The 20,041-nt window shown below is 45.5% G+C and overlaps 1 protein-coding gene across 5 annotated transcripts in view; it reads right to left on the minus strand.

Annotated features, from left to right (window-relative positions):
- Positions 1 to 20,041, minus strand: part of chd6 (chromodomain helicase DNA binding protein 6) — an 82,546-nt gene that overhangs the window by 6,492 nt on the left and 56,013 nt on the right. For 4 of the 5 annotated variants that reach the window (XM_069679032.1, XM_069679035.1, XM_069679031.1 and 1 more), the window contains exons 18-40: positions 19,730 to 19,940; positions 19,363 to 19,558; positions 17,915 to 18,079; positions 17,600 to 17,779; positions 17,335 to 17,445; positions 16,327 to 16,529; positions 15,788 to 15,868; positions 15,121 to 15,239; positions 14,401 to 14,560; positions 14,176 to 14,265; positions 13,783 to 13,886; positions 13,361 to 13,490; positions 10,330 to 10,408; positions 8,851 to 8,908; positions 6,589 to 6,964; positions 6,284 to 6,492; positions 6,018 to 6,115; positions 4,691 to 5,491; positions 4,344 to 4,598; positions 3,853 to 4,156; positions 2,326 to 3,744; positions 2,012 to 2,163; positions 1,481 to 1,744 (exon numbers count right to left, since the gene is read on the minus strand). In XM_069679032.1, coding sequence (XP_069535133.1) covers positions 1,481 to 1,744; positions 2,012 to 2,163; positions 2,326 to 3,744; positions 3,853 to 4,156; positions 4,344 to 4,598; positions 4,691 to 5,491; positions 6,018 to 6,115; positions 6,284 to 6,492; positions 6,589 to 6,964; positions 8,851 to 8,908; positions 10,330 to 10,408; positions 13,361 to 13,490; positions 13,783 to 13,886; positions 14,176 to 14,265; positions 14,401 to 14,560; positions 15,121 to 15,239; positions 15,788 to 15,868; positions 16,327 to 16,529; positions 17,335 to 17,445; positions 17,600 to 17,779; positions 17,915 to 18,079; positions 19,363 to 19,558; positions 19,730 to 19,940 — 5,765 coding nt within the window. The remainder of the gene's footprint in view (positions 1 to 1,480; positions 1,745 to 2,011; positions 2,164 to 2,325; positions 3,745 to 3,852; positions 4,157 to 4,343; positions 4,599 to 4,690; positions 5,492 to 6,017; positions 6,116 to 6,283; positions 6,493 to 6,588; positions 6,965 to 8,850; positions 8,909 to 10,329; positions 10,409 to 13,360; positions 13,491 to 13,782; positions 13,887 to 14,175; positions 14,266 to 14,400; positions 14,561 to 15,120; positions 15,240 to 15,787; positions 15,869 to 16,326; positions 16,530 to 17,334; positions 17,446 to 17,599; positions 17,780 to 17,914; positions 18,080 to 19,362; positions 19,559 to 19,729; positions 19,941 to 20,041) is intronic. The other variant, XM_069679034.1, reaches the window with a different exon arrangement.

The raw sequence follows: 20,041 nt of genomic DNA on the forward strand, positions 1-20,041 counted from the left end.
CAGGGTGGACAGGGTGGGTGAGGGGTAGACAGGAATGGGAGAGAGATGGTGGATTGTTAAACACACATATGGACTGAGACACAAACACAGAGGCGGCTCACAACCAGACCTGGGAAACCATGAACTCCTCAACACGACTCTTCAAAATAAAACGCCTGTCTCTTTAAAAGCTGCTTCAGCCTCCGGGTGAGTTTAAAGAAGCTTCCTGCTCTGTTTACAGTCTTACATATGGAGTCAAATTAAAAGCTCACAGCTCATCTGTTCTCTGAGATATGCTGTGAATCATTTTGGAAACCATGCCCTCATAGAAAATACAGGATTCTTTACACTATGAATTGGGAAAAATGTAGTTTCCACATTCTCCTTTATAATTGTCTGCCGTCTTTCTATATGCTAATTACAAGAATTGTTCACAGTATGACTACCAGCCCAAGTCTGATATCAACATGTATAATATCAGTACACATTACAGAGACACAGAAAAGTAACAGAGCGATGGTGTGAACGAGAGGTGCCCAGTGCTGCTGACAGACCTGCTCTACATTTGGTACAGACACATGTACTGCTCATTTACAGATATTTATTAAAGGTATAATAAGTAGGATTTTCCTAGAAAAATAAAATATAAACTTTTACAACTATAATATAAATCATCACTTATGGGCCTCTATACATGTGTGTTGGTGAGTGTGTGTGCAGACCCTTGTGAGACCCTTCCCTCTGCATCTGTTCTGTTGTTTTGCTTTGCACGGGATGTTTTCAGGAGGGGCGCTGTTGTGGTTCCCTGAGCCAATCACAGCGTGTAGGTGAGTGTTGGAGTGGTTCAAATTAGCAGCTAGGACCCATTCAGACCGGCGAACATGGTGAAAGAGCGATGCAGAGTTGGCCTTCTTTCTGTTTGACAGGTAGGTGCCTCAAACCGGGTAGGGCAAGCTAACCGGCGGTGAGCATGCTACACAACGGTAACTGGCAGTTAGCATGATAGCGCAATGGTAACCTTGATGCTGGTGTTAGCTCGGCAGGGTGGGCGTGTTCTCGCACGAGAGAGTGAGAGTGACCTTCTGGTGACGGAGAGCCCAGGAGGAATTATAATTTTTTATATCGTGGCTTTTAAATCGTTTTTAGGTGGTAAAATATTTGAGAAAAAAACACATATCTAAATAAACTTTGTTGTTGAGTCATTAACTTGACATCACATGTCCTACAAGGTGACAGTGGCACATGCAAACATTGAAAAGCAAGTCATGTACAAATTTATTTTATGTACTTTGCAGATTCTTTATCAGTCTGTTATCTATCAGGAGTCTACAATCATTTTAATTATTAGTATTATCAGTATTGTTAGCAGTGCAAACTGGACACCTCTTGTATGAACCATGGTGTGAGAAGTGGAGATAAATGTGGACAGATGACAGATGCAAAGATATGTACAATAAAGGGAGTTAATCCATCCATTCATCAGGTCACAGGACGTTCTCACCTTAGGCAGTCTTGTGAGGGGGGGCGGGATGGAGAACCCGAGCGCGGGACTCGTCTGCTGGACCCTCGGCTGGCCGGTGACGGAGCTGGCGACCGTGGTGGGGAGGTAGCCCGCTCTCTGGTGCTGCTGCTGGGCTAAACTGTTAGCCAGGCAGGAGTTAGCAGGGAGGGAGCCGGGGGAGTCGTACTGCTCGCTGGATGAGGGCCACTTCCCCTTCAGGATGGCGTGACAGATGCTGTCCAGGCGGTTTATGATGACGCGGTCCTACGGGGAGCGAGAAAACAGCTTAGGACTAAAGTAATCCAATTAAGATGGTAATGTAAACTGGCGGGGAAAAAGGAAAAAATAAGGCTCATTTTGTTATTGAAACAGAATGGAACATTTGGTATGTTTCGTGCTAAAAAAGATATCTGGATGATAGCTTAAAAGTACATAGAATTGCCTTTGAGGTGGTGATATGGTACGTTTCGTTCGATGGGAAAATAAACATCGACATGTGGAACATTTGAGGGACAAATCAGACTGTAGTACCTTGGGCCACTCAGAAAACGAGTAGAGAGCTTTCTCCTGCAGCAGCTGGGCGATGGTCGGCTCCCTGCTGTCATGGAGGCTGTCGGGAATCTCACACATGGAAATCGGAGTCGCAAACCTCGGGCTGCTAACGTAACCTTCTGATACAGGCACTGAGGAAGAGGAGGTTAAACATCATTAATTAGAAGAGATCCTTCGGTCCTATTACAGTTGGATTTGGGCATTGTGCTGTCTGAACCAATAGATTAACAATCAACACATAGATTATACCTAAATAACCTTTAGTTACAGCTCTTCTGTCTGACGGTGGTTACCTGGTGTAGCTGGCCTCTCCTCCTTCACCTGTCCTTTCACCACCAGTCCGTCTGCCAGCTCCAGCTTCGGGGTCAGGACCGTGCTGTCGGCCTCCAGCAGCTCTTGCTTGGTCTCAGCTTTGACCTCGGGTAGAGCTCTGAACTCGAGACCCTCTGGTTTGGCCTCAGGTTTGATCTCTGAGCTGTCTGGGTACGTTGTGAACTCCAGACTCTCCGGCTTTGTCTCGGTCTTTAGCTTGGATCCACCTGGAAAGGCAGCAAACACCAGATTTACTGGTTTGGCTTCCGGTTTGATTTCAGCACCTTCTGAGTAGGCTGCAAACTGGAGGACTTCAGGTTTACTGTCGTCGATCTCGGGCTTCATGGGAAGGCTCAGATCCTCAGGTTTGGTCTCAGGAGTTTCTGCTTTCACAGGACAGTCCTCCTGCTCACACTTGGTCACCAAGTGCTCTGACTTCACAGCATAAGAAAGTCCGTGTTTGACTTCAGAGCTGTCAGGGTAGATGTCCTCAAACATCTCTGTCTTGGTTTCTTCCACCTTGATTGGCAGGTCCAAAGACTCCGGTTTCTTTTCTTCACCACTTTCTGCTAAAAGAGGAAATTTAAGACCTGAAGGCTTTGTGTCAATACTTGCAGAAAGATGAGGGGAAACTTTGATTTCAGTTTGGCCAAACAGATTGACCTTGGTGTCCTGGTCATGGGAGAACATCAGGGCTCTGCTCTTAGAGTCTCTGTAACCGTCTGGTAAGTTCAGATCTTCAGCTGGCCCTTCAAAGTTTTCCTGATCCATGGACACTTCGGTTTTGATATCAGCTTCAAGGCCTCTCTTTAAGGAGGAATCATCTTTCGGAGATGAAACAGAGGTGCAAGAAGGTTGTGCGTATTCTGAGTAAATGCTCTCCAGCTCCATCTCACTGGGTTTGACGTCAAGTTGTTTTAAAGCCTTTTCACCGCAGGATGGAACTTGCATAAGAGCAACATGATCAATCCGCCCTTCTGAGATCTCGTCCACTTGATCTGCTAGATCCACGGGACCATCCTCTCTGGAATGCTCTGGATCTTGCACAAACTCTCCGGTTGCATTCCCCATCAATGTGTCATTGTCGAGAGAGTTCTCCATCGTGTCTTCTTCCACTGTTGGATACAAAATCATCCCATCCACTTCCTCTCCAGGCTCTTCAATCGACTCAGGACAAGCGAGGCTTCCCTCCTGTTCCAGCTTCCCGAGATAAGTGTGCATGCCCTGAGTTAACTCCTCTTTGGGCTCCGATTGTTCTAAGCTCCCCTGAAGGTCGTTGGGTAGTTGGTTTGATACCTCCATCCTCTCTTCCTGCTCTCCAAGGCTCGGCTGCGGGTCTATACCATCCATATCTGGAACGCCCATCGGTGGATTCAGGACTCCCAATCTCTGGTCGGCTCCTGAAAAGATAAAAACAGGAAGGATGTTAGAGGGTTTGTTTGTTTTTGGTACTTTTTTTTTTACATATTTTAGGTCAAACTGACAAGAACAAAGAGTGTTGGGATTACCTTGCTCTTCATCCTCCTCCTCTCTTTCCAGATCTTTTTTCTTCCCCGCAGCCGCCCTCGACAGGTCGTCCACGTCTTCCTCCTCCTTGTCATCAAACTCAAACCCGGCGCCTCCATCCTGGCCTCCTACTTCCTCCACAGGGTTGGTCAGGCTCTCGGTGACATCAGAGTGGCCCAGCCTGTCGTGCGGCTCGTGAGCAGTGATGTCAGACAGAGAGAGCGGAGGAGGGGGGACGTAGGGAGGAGGGGGGCTCGCTGACAGGTCGGTTTGATCCGCGCTTGGCTCCTCGCTCACACCGATGTCCTGAGTCCATAGAACAAAAGTGAGGATTGTGTCAAGAGATGCTGAAGTTTGTGTGACTTTACTCTCATGTGGAGCATACCATTATCATATAAATGCATTCAAGCATCATCAGCATGATTTTGCACACATCTGCCGTTTCCAGTGTCATCGTAAAAAGTAAACGACATCACAGGACGCACACACCCACCTTGAAGAGCATGTAACTGGAAGAGAGTGGCTCCACAGAGTCTCCCGCTGAGGGGTGGGAGGGAGAGGAGGAAGGAGGGAGGCCCAAACACTCCTCCAGAGTCCCACCTTCCTCCTGTCTTCTGTCTCCCCCCTGCGCCTCCTCGTCCTCCTCCTCCAGAAAGCCGGTCTCCAGAGTGGAGGGGCCCAGGATGGGATCGGACTCATTGAACATGTGGTGAGCCGGACTGGAGTGGTCTGTGCCGTCCCAGGGAGCCTGCAGGAGAGATAATGATGCACATAAACTTTGATTGAAAAGGCAGCACACATGTTGGTTTATATATAATTTAAAGGGTCTTAATTTTGTACCTGTAACTGATCGAGCTCCACAGACGGCGCCATCAGCCCGGTTTCCTCCGAGGATCCTTGCTCTCCAACGAGCACGTCACTCCTCAGTTTGGAGTCGAGGTCAGCTCCTCCCACACCGTACGAGTTGAGCATGCTCTGACCTCCTGCAGCCGAGTTAAATGGGAAACCGTTGAGGGCGTCTTTGGACGTCTTCCCTCCGTGTAAACCATCCGCAGACATGGCGTCATGATGCAGCGAGCCCAGCTCCAGACTCTCATCAAGGGGGGGACAGTCCAGGAAATCCCCCCGTGAACCAGGAACTATCCCCAGACTGGGGGAGGCAGGTGGGGGAGGGTGGAGGTGAGGGTGAGAGGAGGAAGAAGAGGAAGGAGAGGGAGCTGATGGAGGCCCTGGATGGTGGTGATGGTGATGGTGGGAGGAATGGTGGGGGTATTCAGGAGGCTGAGGGGAGTGTCGACCCAGACCGGAGTCGTACAGACAGCAGTGAGGGTGAGGCAGCTGTGGGTGAGACGAGGAGGAGGAGCATGAAGAGGAGATACCAGGATGAGTCTGTAAGCCCGGGTGGTGGGGGTGATGATGAGCGTGCAGATGGGAGGGGTGACCCCTGACGTAGTTCCTGTGAGCCTCCAGGAAGCTCAGCTGGGGGTCGTTCAGGATGTAGAAGTCGGTGCGGCTCAAGCCGTGGCGCGCGGCCCCGATGAGGAGGTCCCGGTCGTGTTTGCCGGACTCCCACCACACAGGGAGGTAGAGGGAGGGGCGGCACAGCTGGAGGCGGCCCGAGATCAGAGGGTGACGGAGGACCTGCGGGGAGGAGGAGGCGGGTTAGAGGTGAGACTTCATGAACTGTTTACCTTCTATTGTTTTTCTTATCTGCTAATAGGATGAGTTTGTTGTCAGCGCTGGTACTACAGCTGACTTCATGCTCTGGGTGATGCAAACAAGATGCAACAAAGCTGCCAGCGAGCGGCGATTACCTGACAGTATTTACAAAGCTCCTGTTTGCCTTTTAACTCTAAATCTACAAACAGAAAACATCTGCATTCCCTTTGACACTAAGAAACTGGTCTTTTCTTTATCACTTTGAAGCAACATGTGACGTCGCTGGGACGAGCTTTTGTAGAAGAAAAGAGCTATTTTTAACACAAACTGCACGAATCAAACGCTGCAGATGAAAAGTCAGGGAGATGAATGAAGCTCACTTTTGTCTCCATCAATGCTCTGACCTAAAGTCTTGTGTTGTCGCTAAACTTTGAAGTCATTTACACCCTAAGTTCCAGCAGTAGCAACTGGGACTAATGATGATGCCTTCGTTCTACAAAGAGCTCACCTGCTCTCTGATCTTGCGCAGCAGCTCGATGCGATATAACGTCCTCGCTGCTCTCTCTTCTGTCAGAGGCTCCACGAGCACAGCCGGATCCACCAACCCTGAAAGAAACCAGAGGGAGACAGCCAACATCAGCATGGAGGTGAAGATAGAAGCATGAGGAGGGTATGAGAGGTGCAGAGAGGAAGGCAGTATATTGTACATTCTTTACACCATCTGATTTTACTGCTGATTCCCGCGTTGCCTGTGAGTGTGATCATACAAAATACCTTCTTCCTTCCTTGGAGGCAGTTTGCAGGCCGTCCTGCACATGTTGATGAAGGAGTTGAAGTATCGCTCCAGACTCTCGTCCGTCTTCCTCTCCAGTCGAGCTAGCGCTCTGAACTGGGACCAGTCGAAGGACTTCCTGTCCGGGTCGTACACCACCCCGTACGACGACACGGTGCGGTAAAAATCTGCCTGTTCCCGACGAGTCCACCTGAGATGTGACAGAGGAGGCAAAGATTTACACAGGAAGTTACACAGTCAAGTTTGATATAGGATTATGTGATTCATTTGTTTCAAACGTTGTCACCTCCTCTGCCACTCCAGAAACAGCGGGTCGGGTTCGGTGGCGACCACAGTACACCTCCTCAGCTCTTCGCCCAGCTGCCACGCCAGCGGCCCCCCGGCGTGATGACCGTGAGCGGCTCCGCCTCCTCCCATCCCCATGCCGACGAGGCCGTCGTGAAGCAGGAAGTCGTGTCTCAGCATAGGCTCGCGGCGCAGCGTGAAGCGCTGGTAGGCGGTGATCAGGCGTCGTAAACGGGCCGTCAGGGCGGGGCCGGTGGGCCAGAGGGGGCGAGCCTGGACAACATGGAGAGCTGCCACACCAGTACCTGTTCCTGATGTCGTCGTCGTGGTGACCAGTGTGGCATCCTGGGCGCACAGGTCACCTGACATATGAGAGTCTACAGGAAAAGACACATTTTTACTTCCTGTTTGTGTGTAAATGAGTGAAGCTGCTGCTGCTACAAGATCTGCATGTTTCATGTTTAAAACTCCTGTGATGAACTGAGTTTGTGTTGATTTTGGCGCCCCCTGTGGACAAAGCAGTACATCTCATCTCTCTGCTGACTTTGTCCTGTACATGCTTAAGTGGTGGCTGCTTTCTTTAACAGTCATATGTATCACTCACTTCAAATTTTTGCCCTGGAAATGTAAACAAAGGCAGCGTGCAGTTAATTGCTTTGTCTTCCTCACATCTACCCCCCGTGCCAGCAGTTTCAGGCATTAAAGATACCCATGTAGAAAAATCAATGTTGTCGCTGATGGTCTGGTTTGCTTTTGTAGCTCATATAGAGTCATCAGAATTAATTTCACTCTGTTTAAGAACTAGCGAAAAACTCCTCTCAGGAGCTTTAACCCTGCTACCAACAAAGAGATATGGTACGTGTATAAAATCAATAGTCAGAGTAAACAGATGCATGTTTTCAAACAAAGCCAAACTCCTCCAAACCATCGCCATCCTTCTTTATCCTGAACACAGAGCAGCTGTAGTCTGACAGGGAGGTCCAACTACTAAATTAAGCTAATTTATCAATAAACTAAGGAATCTTCAGCATAAAAATAAACAAGACTACGAATTCAAACTGGCACTGGACGCTACATTTTTATTTCTCAGCCTTCCAGCACAGTTTCAGTCCGGCCTTTATCTTTACCCCGACCTCCCCTAATTTCACTGCTCTTGTTTACTAAAATGAACCTGGTTTGCTGTTGACCGCTCGCCTGAATCCTTGTGAATGCAGAAGAACTCTAGAGATATAAAGCATATTGGTAATCATGTAAATCAAAAGGTTTATTTGGTGACATGCTGTGCGTATGAACGGCTGCTTAATTTACCAATAAGAAAAAGCTATTTGTAAGAGTTTTAACTTTATGAAAACTGAATGTTTGAAATGAAAGTTTTACTTTATTCCGGCTTGGATTTGAACAGATCCTAAAATTCTCACTTTAAACCACAGAACTTCCCGGTTTAGCTCAGCGGTTAAATCACGCGTCCCATGTACAGAGGCTACAGTCTTCGATGCAGCGGCCCCGGGTTCAGCTCCCACCCTCAGCCCTTTACCGCGTCATCCCCACCCTCTCCCCCCACCCTGTTTCCAACACTATCCACTGTCCTCTCTCTCCAAAAACACATAAAAGGCCAAAAAAACAACCAAAATGATAAAACAAACTCTGTTAATATTCTGCCTTAAAGTATCTGCATGTTCAGAATACTAAAAAGGGATTAATAGAAGGAATAAACATGATTTTTCCAATATGACTGCATCTGTTATATTCCCTCGTTTACAGCAGTAAAACTGCTAACAGGATGTTTGTATCATTGTGTGGATAATCTCTTTCTCCAGAGTGCTATTCAGCTATTAGATGTCCATTTAATGTTCCCGCTGAGACGGTGAGCTCCATTAAAACAGTGCGAACTCATTTCACACACTGGATCGTCTGCTCTCTGAGAGCAGCCGTGAGATGAAGACTTCAGCTGGAGGTGAGACGGGCTTAAATATGAGCCGTCGTGGGAGACAACCTCTCTGACTTATTAGTCCTGGAGAGAATGATATTATTCTGTCTGAAGGTCTGAAAATGAATACTTACTACTTGAATACTTGAAATGATGGTTTAAATTACCTTTGAGACCTGCAGGTGACACGACATTTTAAACCAGTCAATGACATGATTTCATGCTCCATGTCTGTGGATCTTAAATATAAAGATCTGTTTCCTGTTTGAGTTCGCAAACTGACTCTACATCATTATTATTAACAGGTACGTTTATGAATATGACATTCTGTCTGACCTGGTCCTGTGCTGTCAGGCTTGTCTGAAGTATCCGTGCTCGAGCAGGTTTCCTCTCCCTGTGAATTAAAGACACGCAGATATTAGCAAACAGAGAACATCAACATGAAAAGAACAGATCCAATTATTTTTTAGAACAACTTCTGCAGCTTTTATCTTCACAATTTTAAGTATGTTTAGCATTTGGTAAACAAAACCTGATATTTGAGATGAATGATGTATCTCAGGCGGCAGAAATGTCCCGTTTCTAAGCATTCAATTAAATCGAGTAAGAACTTATTTAGTTGCATTAATGTTACAAAATTACGACAGTGTTTTAGGGCCAAATGGAGACAGAGGAGAAAAGCAATCATTTGAGAAAAAACTTGGAAATTCTGACATTTAAGTCGTAAATTTACCAGAAAAAAATGGCAAATTTATGGGATTATAAAGTCATATACTTGGGAGAAACAAAAAACAGTAAAATCGTGTTTATCGGAACTTTTTTGAGTCGCGACCCTCCCGAAAAAAAAGTATGTTGGGGTTCACGGCCCCCTCCCTCTCAATTCACCTGTTTCTCTTCTCTGCCCTGCTTGCTCTGACGCTTACACAGGCGTGCATGGCATGGAGCTCGGAGCATATTTAACCTATTTTCTCTGCACACAAGAAGCAGACTTCATAGAGGAGAAAGACTGAGCGACCCTGTGCTGCAAAAACACACGTTTCTATGCTCCCCGTTTGCCCCAGGGCTTACCATCACACACTACGCACTCATGACGTCAACTAAAAGGACTTTAAATCAGTGGTTTCAGTCGTTTTGTTGTGTCGCTGGTGACTATATTAAGTGCGTTACGTGCTTGGGTAGGTGTGCAGAGAGGATTTGTTTTAAATGAATGACTTTGTGATCTCATATTTACGCAAATTTTCGACTTTAATCTCAGAATTTTCAAGTTTTTTCTCTGAATATTACTCTTCTCCTCCAACTCACTTTCTCACCCCTGTTTTTAATAATAGCTCTGATATGTACCATAATCTTATCATTGCTTATATTCATTTGTGTTGCCTGTGGATGTAATTACACTGCATTTATTATTATAATTATAAAACTATTATACATTATTCTTCCTGAGTAAACTGCAGATTGAGACGACAGTGTTGCAGAAACACACAGAAGTTTAAAAACAGGCAAAAAACAAAGATAAATGAAAAGTGATCACATTTTTTATAACATGATTTGTTTTAATATTAAAAGTGTTGCTTGGGATTTAAATGCATCATTAACTCTACATCTTTGTTTTTAAAGGGCTTAAAGGCCACGCTGGTCCGCCTTTTATCCAATTTAAGAAAGTGTCCCCAGAGGAATATTTCACTTAATTAGGCTTTTTATCTAAAGAGACCACAGAGGTCATAAAATGTGTCTCTGAACAGTGAAGTGAAACTCAGGTAGTTAGAGGACGGAGAATAAAAGACAGTGAGATGTTTTAATGGACTTCCTGTTCACCTTGCTGCTCTCGTCTCTGTCCTCTCCTCCGTCAGCTTTGCTCTCAGCGTCGTCCTTCGTCTCCTCCGGTTTGCAAACACTGACGAAATAAAAGAGACAAACGCTTCAATAAGAGCGGCGAAGACGTCCTGCTAAACAGATACACGACAGAGGTCGTCACATGTTAGGGGAGGATTTAAAACAGAGAAAAGAACAGGAAGTGTTAACGCACACTGTCTTCATGTTTGATGATGTCAGCAGAAAACAAAAAGAAGACTACAAATCTGTTTTAATGCAGGATGAACACAGAATGTGATCAGATGTTATGATTCAGTGTGAGTCAGTAGAGTCCACTGTGCAGCTGTTATTGTGTGTTGAAAGAAGCTTTGAGTTTAAATGTCCCGAGACGAGAAACGGTGTGAAGAGGAAAAGTTTTAACTCTCATAACAAAGCAGCACATCTCATCCGATCTCATGCGTGAATGAAAGAAAGACAAATATGAATAAAACGCCGCCTTCATGTTGCTCCGCCATAAAAACTGAATAAAGTCACAGTTAAGACTTTAAACAGCAGAACAATAAAATGCTGCATGTGGTTGCATCAAGTTTTTAACACACAGCAGCTCCTTTAAAAACCCTTCAAATGACCAGACTCAATCTTTTAACCCATCTACACTCTGTAAAGTAAATGGTCTGACGTTGTTGTTTTTGCATATTTTGATGTTGTTTCTTTTAAATGCTTCAAATCCCTTAACTGTGAAAGCTAATCTAAAGGAGTCATAACACGAGTCATTTAAGCAGAATAATGGGGCCGAGTCTTTGACGGCCTTCCTGCTTCGTGTTTCCTCCTTCCTCATTTCTGCGTTACAGGTTCCTGGTAGGCGGGGCTTCCGTGCACACTAAGACCTGACCCTCCCTGTGTGTGGTTCTCTCTCTTCCTCTTGCTCTCCATGGCAACTGGATATTGTTCAAATGGTTTCAGCCATCTTTGTAGTTTTATTTCACACCATACAACACAGACCTTTACATCGCTCCGTTAGAACGACCGTCTGTTTCCTCCTTTTGTCTTGGCTCACAAGCTGAGTCATGACAAAGTGTTACAGGTTTTAAATACCCTGTGCAAAAGATATAAAATACCTTAGCCCCACTTTCGTTCCTAATCCGTATCGTTGACGAGGACCATTCTCGTTCAGTGGACGAGTGAGTGTGTGTGAGAGAGAGAGACACATTCGGTCAAGTGATACTGTTGTTCTCCTAACCAGCAATGACATGGTCATTTGATACAGCCCTCCTCCAAAAGGCTTTTGGTGCGTGCTAACATAAATCAGTCTGGTTTTCTAAAAGGAAGAAGGAAGGGATTGGGAAGCCGCGAGCAAAGCAGAGTGAACGAATCAATGCATGGAATTGAACAGATTATTCCGTTCACTAAAAAGATTAGTTCTTTTTGAACCAATCGTTTATGACCGAAACATTTCTAAGTGGTCGAGCAAGTACGAGAGAGAGAGAGCGGCAGAGTAACGGTAAATACGAGCGGAGCAGAGAGAAAGTTAAGCTTATGTTTAACATCGTACCGCTTCATTCTAAACGTTTGAGGCTCAAGTCAGCGGTCCTCGGAGCGTGGCGCCCAGGAGACCGCCTATATCACGTATGCCTTGAGCTGGACCTGGTTCTTACCCCCAAGTTTGACAGCGAGAGATGAGTGACAAGATCTGTTTCTGCATGCACATAACCTGACTGTGCTCCAGTTCTTAACACGACGCATCGACGCATGTTATACAAATCGACGTATTTCCGTAATCGAAACACTTTTGAAGTTTCTATGCAGGTTTTGAGCCTCAGCATGTCCTGTGTCTCCGCGAGCACTAACTCATCCTTATAAAGTTCTCCTCTGTGCATTTATATATTTTTTTTACTTCCTGTTCAAACAGAGTTCACACTTTGAGACTAGACGGTTTCCCCGCCACTCGTCACCGCGCTCAGCTGGAACAGCTTCAGGTTGAACCAACGACAAAACGACTGACAACTTCAATTACCTTCAGGAGGAGGATCAAAGCCTCCGGAGCGGCTCATCTTCATCGCTCTGCAGCAGCCAGAAAATACATTTACACACTGCGTTTCTCACTCTACTCTTTTTTCTCTGGCTCAGTTATTCTTCTCTGGATTCAATATAACGCACAGGTCCTTCTTGCAGGACTCTGAAGAGCAGTGAAAATGACTTGTGAGGATGGCTCTCGCAGCTGTTGTGAGGAAGAAGCATGCACCTTTCAGAGCTCAGCAGAAGGTTCCAGCGATAATTAAACACTTAACGCTCTTACACCTGCAGCTGTGCACGTGCCCTTCATAGCTAACCTTAAAACATGAACACAATTTAAACCCTGGTGTCTCTTTGCATGTTTATTCGTATTTTAGTGTGTTCATGATCCTGTTGTTCACACTCGGTATGTAAAGCAGGTGTGTGGGCGAAGAGGTGCCGCTGTCGCCCAAAACAAACATGGCCTCAGAGAAGACAGGAAGTGTTTTTAACACCAGCGTTGGCGCCTGCTGTGAACGATACTACAGAGAGGAAAAGAAGCAGTGAATGGTGGAAGGAGGGGGAGAATTAGAACCTGTCACCTGCCAAATGAACAGTAAATGTTTGCCTTGACAGGTAAATATTTCAGGTCACCTTCCACCTCAGTCTCCCTCATTTTTCTGTATCTTCTACAGAAGACTTTCTTCACCTGCAGCCCAAACAGTGCTTTGCAGGGGGAAGTGTTCATGTTCTTAACCTGCAGACTGGCTGGCTCATGTCCCTTTTCCTGCTGTGTGATTGGCTGTTAGACGTCTCCACATCGTGTCAAAACATAAAAAGTTTATCGTTGTTATTGACATTAATTTTATCGCCATCCCGTCGAGACCTTTTCATGGCCAAGAAATTTTGTTTTAAAGTTAAAGTTAAAGTTGCCCAATTGAAAAACAAATAAAAGAGAGGAAAAGGAATTTGTTAAAGGGGAAAATACAGTGTGTGTGGGTGTGTGTGTGTGTGTGTGAGATCATGTATGTGAGTACTGTACCTGTCAGCCATGTCTGAAGCCCCCTCCCCTCCTCCCTGTTCTGCAGACAGAGCTGTGACGTCAGGCATCCCCACTCTCTCCAGGAAACACAGGTCTGCGTCAGCTCGCATGGCGTTGTACCGCTCGTACCCTGCACAGGGACACACAGTGACACACACACACACACAATTAAAACTGGTGGTCAAACACACACACAGAAAAACTATTGATGAAAATCCAAACATCCAAAACTTTTTTTTGACAATTTTAAAAAGAAAAAAAAGGTAAAAACTAAAGACAATAATATCCAAGTTATTGCAAAATGAAAACACGAAAATAATCTCATAAAATAAATAAACTGTTCTCATGTAACCTTAAAGAAATAACCCAAACGTGGTTCATGTCAGGAAGTGATCAGGCTGTGAGTCTCCAGCAGCTCTCACCGTGTTTGTGGACTCCGATGAGCAGAGACTTGTCAGCGTCTGTGTCCCACCACGACGCCGGGATCTCGATGTAGTCGATGTCAGGGAGCGCCACCTCCAGCTTACTGTCAACACACACACACACACACACACACACACACACACACACACAGAGAGAGAGAGAGAGAGTCAAACTGCGCTGTCAGTGTGGAGACTGAAATACGAGCAGACAAACATCCAATCTGTCAATCAGAAACCTGCAGAGCCTCATCGCTTCAGTTTCAGTTTACTCACACAAGAAGCACAAAACAAATCAATAAATAATGAAAACAGTATATCGCTTATCCACAAATCAACCAACCATCTGATCAAACAGACGAATAACGTTCTGGTTTACAGGTGTGTAAATCTTACCTGGCAGAAATCCCCTCTGAAGATTGATTGGCAGCCTCCCCTAAAACCTCCACCTTCAGGTAGTACAGCATCCGCACCCTCAGCAGCACCCTGAGGAGAGACAGAGAGGGAAGAGATGCTTCGTAACCTCAGCGACACTGTGAATAAGAGTGCTTCTGCCAACAAGCTTCCTCAGTTTGATAACCGTGTAAGTATGTATGTAAATAAAACAGTTTGTGCACTGACTTGTTGCAGTGCTGTTTGAGGTGTTTCTTGTAGCTGTCGTCCTGCAGCACCACCTCCGGGTTACAGTGCACCAGCCAGTCAGCATTCTTCAGCTCCGGAACAGTCAGCTGGTTCTTCAGCTTCTTCCCCTTCCGACCCCGAGGAACCGGAGCCGACAAACCTGAGACAAAGACAGGAGGGGATTTACTAACTATCTGCCCACTCTGGACTTTGTTTATTCCCAACAACATGCCAACATCTTAATGAAAGTAAGCGATAAAGAGAGACAGAGCTTTCTCCAAAAGAAGCAGTGTAAGTTGGATAAATGATGATGTCACTTTGACATCACAGCATCAGTTTGGTCAGAAGACTACAAGCTTCAAATCTGAAAAAAATGTGTCGTGTTGAGTGAAAGAGAAGAGATCTTCAAAATCTCTGTAGTCTGCAGGCTAGCAGTACGAGGCTAAATTAGCTGCTAATAGCAATACACAACTAACCAAACTTTTGATATGTTTTGAGTTGCATTGTGGGGAATGTAGTTTTATAGATAGAACGACGAGTTCTTGCAATAAAAAAAGGATGATATATATTTTTCTGCTGCATGGATTTTGATGTTTTTCCCTCCCTAAACAGTCAATCATGAATTATAAGAGTACACTCTGGAGTGCTCGCAAAATGCTAACTGAAAGGATGGGGCTCACAGGCTAACACTGTAGTGCATGTTAAGAGTGAAATGCTAACCAGAGTGGTTGAGCAGCGCCTGGTCCTGGCCTTCTTTGGTGGGCGTGATCAGATCCCAGATGAAGCTCTTGATCTTGTCGTCTCCTTTGTAGTGTCGCAGGCAGTAAACCAGCAGAGCCCTGCACAACAACAACAACAACAATAATATATTATCTATTATCTTATTTTTTCTAAACTAAACTCCATCATGTCTCTGTTCATATCGTCATCCTGAGGCTCACACAGCTGGGTTAATCTCCTCTCCTCTTTCTCTGATGGACACCAACTACCAGCGTTCTGTTTCAGCTGCGGAGCGCCTGTCCATCTGTCTCCGCTGAGTGGCAGTTTCACTGTATCTAGCAAGTCACACGTGGGCTGAAATCTGTCTTACTACAGCGCTATGAAGCCAAAATAAACAGATGCTACTGAGATTTAATGACAATAAATAGGCTGAAAGGATGCTGAAATAACTACATCATGATGCAGGTTTGTAAAAAGTCTGAGTTCATGCTTTGTCAGGTCTGTCTGCAAGACGACAAGAACACTACTTTAAAATGACTTTGGGTTTGAGCCTTTCTGCAGGACATCAGGAGAATCTCAGCACTGATAGGCTTTCACAACAATGGGTCATCCTCATCTGTGATGTAAATTCTGAGGTAAAATTACTTTTATTTTAGACTTTTCTTACCTGCAGATCACCTCCATGTCTCTCTCTGCAAGGTGCCATTTAAACCGACCGTGGTTCAGGATGTCCTTCCACCGACCCCACCTGGACAGAGAGAGCAAGGAAGGGAGTTAACATGTAGATAGGGAACAAAGAAGGAAGAATAAATATACATTTTCTCAGCTGAAACATTTAAAAATAATAGTTTGATCACAAACTGAATTTATTTTCTTTACTTTAAACCACAGGGACGTTTGCTCGCTTACAACAGAATTGCCTGTTAACCAAAAGGTATGAGCTTTTTATTGGACAAAGTAAATCTTAACTTTTATTCTTTAAGATTCAAGATTTCAATTGCAATAAGTTGGATAAGGAACTTTCAGCTATCAGGAAACATCTTGTCTGTGCCAAACCTGCTAGTAAAAAACACGTTTTTAAGCTTCTGAGGAGATGTTCTTCAGGTAAAAGGAAATATCTCTGCTCTACACATTTAATTAAAAGCTGCGTGTGGGTTGGAGGTGTAAATGTGCAGCCAAAAACACTTTTAAGTATGTCTCACGTACCCGAAGATGAGCAGGTTCTTCTCGACCCTGAAGCACTCGGCTCTGAGGTATCGTCTGCTGCGCTCGCCGAGTCGCCGGGTCCGACACGGCCGCTCCTCCGAGTCGCTGTCCAGCTCCGAGAACTCCATCAGCTCGTCGTCCTCGAAGGAGTTATAGTGACGGGTCTGTTTCCTCACCCGGGGCGTGTCGATCACCAGGGACTCCTGAGGGAGAGAGGAGAAGAAAGGTGAGCTGAGATGTGACGACAGTTTCTTCCACTGGTTGTTTCATTAAAGAGGAACACCTGAGGAGGAGAGAGCAGGAGAGACAGGAAACTTCTGTTCACCGGGGGAGGCCATTATTACAGATTCAATGCCCAAGTCATAGTACACACACACACACACACACACACACACACACAAGGTATGAAGACAGCAGCGGTGCTCGGTGGGCAATCTGCTTCATTCATTAAGATGCTCCATCTGTTACGAGGGGGAGGAGAGGAGAGGAGAGGAGAGGAGGAAGAAAAACGTAAGGGAAAAGGAAAGAGAGTAAAGAAGGAGAAAAAGAACAAACAAGGGGAAATGTGAAATGTAAAAGGGAGGCGAAAGCGCACAGAAAAGGGGGGAAGTAAAAAGGAAAAGAACAGACTAAAGGGGAACGAAAGAGAAGCGGAAAGGAAGACATGTTATCCTATTTTCTTACCCTCCTTTCCTTGCTGCCCTTATTTACTCTTTTCCCAGTATGCTCAGCTTAACTCCCCCTCCCTCTACCTTCCTCTTTACTTGGATCAGATCCATTTTTATTCCCTAACCTTATGTTGTTCCCCATCTCACTTTCTCCATCTCATCCTGCCTTTGCAGGAAGTCCACTGACCTCTTTTCTTTTACTCATCCTGTTTACCCTTCAGCATCCATCTTTCTCTGCTCCCTTTCTTCAGCTTCACTTCTTTCAATTGTCTTCGTCCCCTTTTGTCTGAAACCCCTTCACGTTACTCTCCTGCTTTTTTTCTTCTCTCCATCTGTTTACCTTCTCAGATTTGGAGTCGATCTCCACCTCAGCGATCTTGGCCCATTTCTGCCAGAAGTTTGGGTCGTCTAGAGAAATGTCCGTTCTGTTGCCGGAGGAGATGAAACTGGCCTAAGGAGAGAAACAGAGAGACACTGTGAGACAGAAGAAGTTAAAGATGCTGCCGTTCAACCAAATGTTTGGTCTAACGCTTTGCAGCATTTACTTTCTTCTAACTTGGTCTCATAGAGATAATATATCTGTATCCTGTATTAATCATTCCTACCTTAGCGAACGTGGAGCCTTTCCCTTCAGACTGGATGGTGATGGTCTGCGTTCGTCTCTGCAGGATCTGATCGATGTCTTCCTCACAGAACTTTGAGCCCTCGTCTTCCTCGTCCATCAGAGCTCCGTATGCTCCTTTCTTCAACAAATCCTCCACCTCAAGCTTAGAGAGCTGCTGCACCTGCCGAGACATACACGACAGGTTAGAATAAATGCTCTTTACATTCCTAATCCACGTGTCAGCTTAAATATATGTGCAGACATACAGTGCAACATCCAACAATCTTAAAACATCTAACAGGAAGTAGTGTCTGACCCCGTTGAGGCTTCCTTTGCGGTTGATGTCCTGCAGGACGGCTTTGTCCAGTCCCAGCTTCAGGCTGGCCTTGTCGAACATTTCCCTCTCGTACGAGTTCCTGGTGATCAGTCTGTAAACTTTCACCGCTTTGCTCTGACCGATCCGGTGGCAGCGAGCCTGAGCCTGAGGAAATAAATCAACAGTATAATGATTATTATCCTGCAGCGTGTCAGGATTTTAAAGCCTGGGAAAACTTCCATTACTCTGGGCGATAAGAAGAATAGAAACTTTCAGAAAGGTTTATTAAAAGTTTATTTAAATAAATCGTGTTTCAAAAATGTACAACATCAAATATGAACGCTCTAACTTTTAAAAGATCTTTCCTGCTCTCCTTTCAAAATCCTCCTGCCGGAGCTCCGCTCTGCTAACTGATCAAAACTGTGTTCAAGCTTCAGGTGAGACTGCACACTCACTTCATTATTCGAGGCATCCTTTGAAGCACACATTTGTTTACTATCAAAGCCCCAAAAGGCTTTAAAATGCCACTTTATATTGAGCAGCTAAAACAAGCAGACACTGAACGCAGTCAGGAGAGAGAGGAGATCTACGAACACAGATGAAGCTGTTTAACCCTTTGAACTCTGCGATAGAAATACTTGTGTCTGTTCTTCTGCTCTGTAGGGATGAGTACCAAAACCCAGTATCAAACGGGCCACAGGGCTGAATTATGAAATACCGCAGTATTGACAAACTTCCGACGTTATCGGCTCTGCTTTTGATACTGTAGGAATAAAGAAAATAAATGTATTATTGCTAAAAAAATGTTATCTTGCACATTTAATCTCAGCAACTGTTTCTAATTTGCAATAAGGTTAAGCGTGGGCAGCTCTCTCTCACACACGCTACAGCGCGCATACATACACACACGCGCACGCACAAGAGATCCTGCACGTGACGATGGTGACGAATGTTCAAAAGTGTGGTTACATTTCACCAGAGTCGATGCCGACAATGCTCGATGTCACAAGTGCAACAACACTTTTGCTTGTAAGGGCAGAAACACGAGCGATCTGTCCAAACAGCTGTCTAAAGCGCCTCATATACAGGCAGAGACATGCACCACACTTCTCACTGGACGCTGTTACCCAGCAAACTTAGTACACGTGATGAACCGGGTTAATTGATAAGCCCCGCCCACTCACAGCCAGACAACTTTGTTTTATATTTCCATCATTACAACATAATAGTGATCTGTTCTAAACATTGCTGTTTCTTTTGCTGTGAATAAATAGTTTATTTTACATTTCAGAAAATAAAGCTTAAATCTTAATTCTGTTCTTAATTTCTTTAGTTTTCTCTCTTAAAAAATAACAAAAAGAACAGATAAGAATATCGTTTAAGTACCAGATTGTTAAGCAGTATCTATAAGAGTAGTAATACCGTTAAAATCTTAACGATGTGCTCACCTGCAGGTCGTTCTGAGGGTTCCAGTCTGAGTCGAAGATGATGCAGGTGTCTGCAGCCGTCAGGTTAATCCCCAGACCTCCGGCTCTGGTGCACAGCAGGAACACGAAGCGGTCCGAGTCCGGCTTACAGAACCTGTCGATGGCCGCCTGCCGCAGGTTCCCCCGCACACGCCCATCGATGCGCTCGTACGTGTAGCTGCAGAGAACATGCAGAACAATGTAATTAATCTTCCAATTGGCATCCTGTCCTCCAAATGTTGCAGCACACTCTATTTATCTCTATCAGGTCTTGTCTTTCCTTCCCTCCTTCCACACAACCCTTCTTTATCATTCTTCCACTTTCCTCTCCTGCTCCCTCTCTCCTCACCGTCTCTGTATGAGGTAGTCCTCCAGGATGTCCAGGCAGCGGACCATCTGGGAGAAGACGAGGACTTTGTGTCCCCCGGCCAGCAGTTTGGGCAGCAGCTTGTCGATTAGCACCAGTTTTCCCGCCGCCTGGATCATCGCCTGCAGCTGGAAGTCCAGAGCGTCCGGACTGTGGCACTTCCTGAAGCTTTCCAGAATCTTCTCCTCGGCTCCTGAAAGAGAAGAGGCGGGAAGACATCAGGAGGGCTCACATTCATCCTCAGTAAAAGAAAATGTGTGTGTGTGTGTGTGTGTGTGTGTGCGCGTGTGTGTA

This window comes from Semicossyphus pulcher, unplaced genomic scaffold, assembly GCF_022749685.1.
Source record: "Semicossyphus pulcher isolate SPU_LCO1_2020_fin unplaced genomic scaffold, fSemPul1.0.p SCAF_3, whole genome shotgun sequence".
Taxonomy (NCBI): Eukaryota; Metazoa; Chordata; class Actinopteri; order Labriformes; family Labridae; genus Semicossyphus; species Semicossyphus pulcher.